Source organism: Dendroctonus ponderosae, unplaced genomic scaffold, assembly GCF_020466585.1.
Source record: "Dendroctonus ponderosae isolate FM_Combo_2020 unplaced genomic scaffold, Dpon_F_20191213v2 Dpon_F_20191213_1, whole genome shotgun sequence".
Classification (NCBI taxonomy): Eukaryota; Metazoa; Arthropoda; class Insecta; order Coleoptera; family Curculionidae; genus Dendroctonus; species Dendroctonus ponderosae.
The window spans coordinates 45,669,467-45,672,464 of NW_026017110.1; the positions used below are offsets into that span (position 1 = coordinate 45,669,467).

Sequence of the window (2,998 nt, forward strand, 5' to 3'; positions counted from 1 at the left end):
GTCTTACAGTATTGAGAACATGATTGTTAAAATGTAAATTTTTCTCATTTCAGAAGGGATTTTATCGGCCATCAACAAGAATGTCACTCTTCAAAATGGAGATAACACAAAAGCAGGGGAGTTTGACGATTTGATTTCGGCTTTGAGGACGGGCGACGTTTTCGGCGAAGATGTTGCCAAATTTAAAAGAAGTAGGAAGAATCGAATGCATTCAGGAAGCTCGCCGCCGCGCAGAAATAGCGTAAACAGGGAAGATAGTAGGGAAAGAGTGGTGATAAATGTGACCACAGGAAGAATACAATAGTAAACATGATAAGTTATCATGCATTTATTGTGTAATTACAGGGTGACAATAAAAACATTACCTCTAAGAAACACTTCATAAAATATTTATTTTTCAATAAAAAGAAAATTGATCAACAAATAACAATCACCCACTATTTTTGACTACAACATAGCCGCTTCGAAGTGGCCTCCTTGCGCGTCTCGGCAGAGTTTGATGCTCTGCCGTGCCACGCTCTTTTTCCGGCGACAAACGGTACCATCCCCGACGCAGCGTCCGCTGGTCTCCAAAATAGACCACACCCTATAGTCGATCGGACTGAGATCTGGCAAGTAGAGCGGCGATCCTGTTGACGAAATAAAATCCGGAAAGTGGGTCCGACGCTGGTCCTGAGTCGCTGTCGCCTTGTGGGCCGGAGCGGAGTCCTGTTGGAAAGTCCAATCCGCATCGCAAAGTGCTGCTGAACCCACGAAAGTAGGACGACTTTGCGGATGCCACGGTGGTAGACGTCCTTGTTGATTTTGACAACCAGTTCCACGAAAACGTGGCTGGTTTTGCCAATGGCGCAAATTTACGAAGGATTTTGGCGATTTTCAACCATGATCGACGTGCCATTGGCGCTCCGCGGACCTGGTGATTGTGGGCTGGTTCAACTGAACAACTTCTCATCCATGAAGAGGAGTTTGTCCCACTGAAGAGGAGCGTGGCGACGAAAAAGTTGTTTGCATCTTTCAAGCCGTAAGCGATTGTTATCGTCGGTGAGGAGCTCAACTTTTGGAGGTTGTAGGGCCTGAGATGGAGATCCTCTTGGGCTCTTTGGCAGATTGATTCCTGATTGATACCAGTCTCACGCGCAATATTTCTGATCGAGACTCTAGGATTTTGCCTGACACGTTCTCGGGCGAGCTCCCGGTTCTTGACGGTTCTTATCGTGCGCTTTCTGCCACTTCCTGGACGCCAAACAGTATGGCTGAGTTCTTCAAACCTCTTGATGGTTTGTTGGACGTTCGATTTTTCGATGACGAGAGCTTGCGTTATATCGATCGGACGCTTTTTCTCTTAGGTTTGACATCTTAATAAAGTTGATTAAAAGTTTTGAATACAATTGAAACAGAACATATTTGTAGTGTTTTTAACAGCAAATCAAATAAAGACAACATTTTTTATTGTCACTCCGTACTTCAGAAATATCTTGAGCTTTAAAACGTGTAAACATTTTGCTATTGACGTTTACTAGTTAGCATCGTACACACTAGTCGATATGGAAAAAGTCTAAATTATTATAAATATTTATTTTCATATTTTATTACTTCTACTTTAAGTTTTATACTACCTATCTGTCGCTCATACATGATGCAAACTTGTTTTTATTTCACTTGGTCCTTGCGTTTAGAAACTTGTATATTGTGTTAATGTGATTTTTTAAATATAATGCTCAGTTAAGATATTTCCTTGTAAAAAATGTTTCCATAGGTTTTAATAGATTGTGAATTGTTTATGTAAGGTTAGCTCTAGCGACAGAACAACTTAATTATTCAGCATAGGCAGCAGGCAATTTAATTGCGGTGTGACCAATATTTTCGAATCGTATTATTGTATATGAATGAATGTAAATGTTGCAACAACGCTGCATTGTTTTCTAATTCTTTTGTAGGAGATTTTCAAATTTGTAAGTTTTGTATTAGTGGACATAATTGTCACGGAAATAACACCAGTCTCAAACGTGAGAATAGTAAGAAAAATTGAGTTTTATTTTACGGCAACCCTCTATTTTACATCCTCTTTAAGTTAATAAAGTTTGCTTATTTATTGAACTGTGGGGTAGATTCTAGACAGTTTCTGCACTGTATCGCAAAATCGCGAGTTCAATTCTTTCGATGTGGGCGCTGCGAGACGCCGCAAACAAATGAGAAAGTGTTAAGCAAAATTCCACGAGTTGCATAATTGATAAATTAGAGTTACCTACTATATTATAACCTTACCGATTATTTGCATTGTACGCCTGCATGTAAAGCCTTAAAATTGAAGCAATTTCTCACAAATCCCTGCAACCTTGCAACGGTCATTGGAAAAACTCGCGTTCCAAGCCAAACCACATATATCCATACATACATGTCTGATTTGCGCAAAATCCCATTAGTCCAAAGCAGCCAACGGGGTTTAAAAAAATGCATGCACGTGACCCATCAGTTCACACTTCTTAGCTCTCCTCTTCAGCTGATTATTTAGAATTCTCTCCCTCTCGGTGCTATCTACATGACAATCTGGCGGAACCTTCCTCAACTCTGCTGCGCGGAACAGCTGCTCCACTCCCAGTCCAGTCCGAGTTATTATGTTTCGCAGCCATGATAGCTTTTTGCGGCCTATCCATCTTCTGCCCCCGCTCTTTCCCTGGATGATCAATAGTAGCTGACCTTTCTTCCTTCTATAGTATAGGAGTTCGCAAACTGTGTCTAGCTGTCCGAGAACCTTTTCAGGCACCTGCCTGGTGTTTAGTCCAAAAGATTTTCAAGACTCTCCGATAACACCACATTTTAAGGGTTTCTCTTTTATTGATGGTGTCGATCTTAAGCGTCCATGTCTCACGTCCGTACAGAAGAATGTTCCATATGTAACCGCGAAGTGTTCTTAGCCGCTTTGTACTGTAAGGCTTCTGTTGGTAAGAGTGCTTTTGCATTTACCAAATGCCCAGCGTGCCATTTCAATTTTTACTAC

General features: G+C 41.2%; 1 protein-coding gene across 1 annotated transcript in view; it reads left to right on the top strand.

Moving 5' to 3' along the window:
- LOC109541358 (disheveled-associated activator of morphogenesis 1) overlaps nucleotides 1-2,025 on the top strand; it is a 79,944-nt gene extending 77,919 nt beyond the window's left edge. The window contains exon 16 of the mRNA XM_048662847.1: nucleotides 54-2,025. Within this exon, the coding sequence (XP_048518804.1) occupies nucleotides 54-304 (251 nt within the window). The 3' untranslated portion in view covers nucleotides 305-2,025. The remainder of the gene's footprint in view (nucleotides 1-53) is intronic.
- The last annotated feature ends 973 nt before the right edge of the window (nucleotides 2,026-2,998 follow it).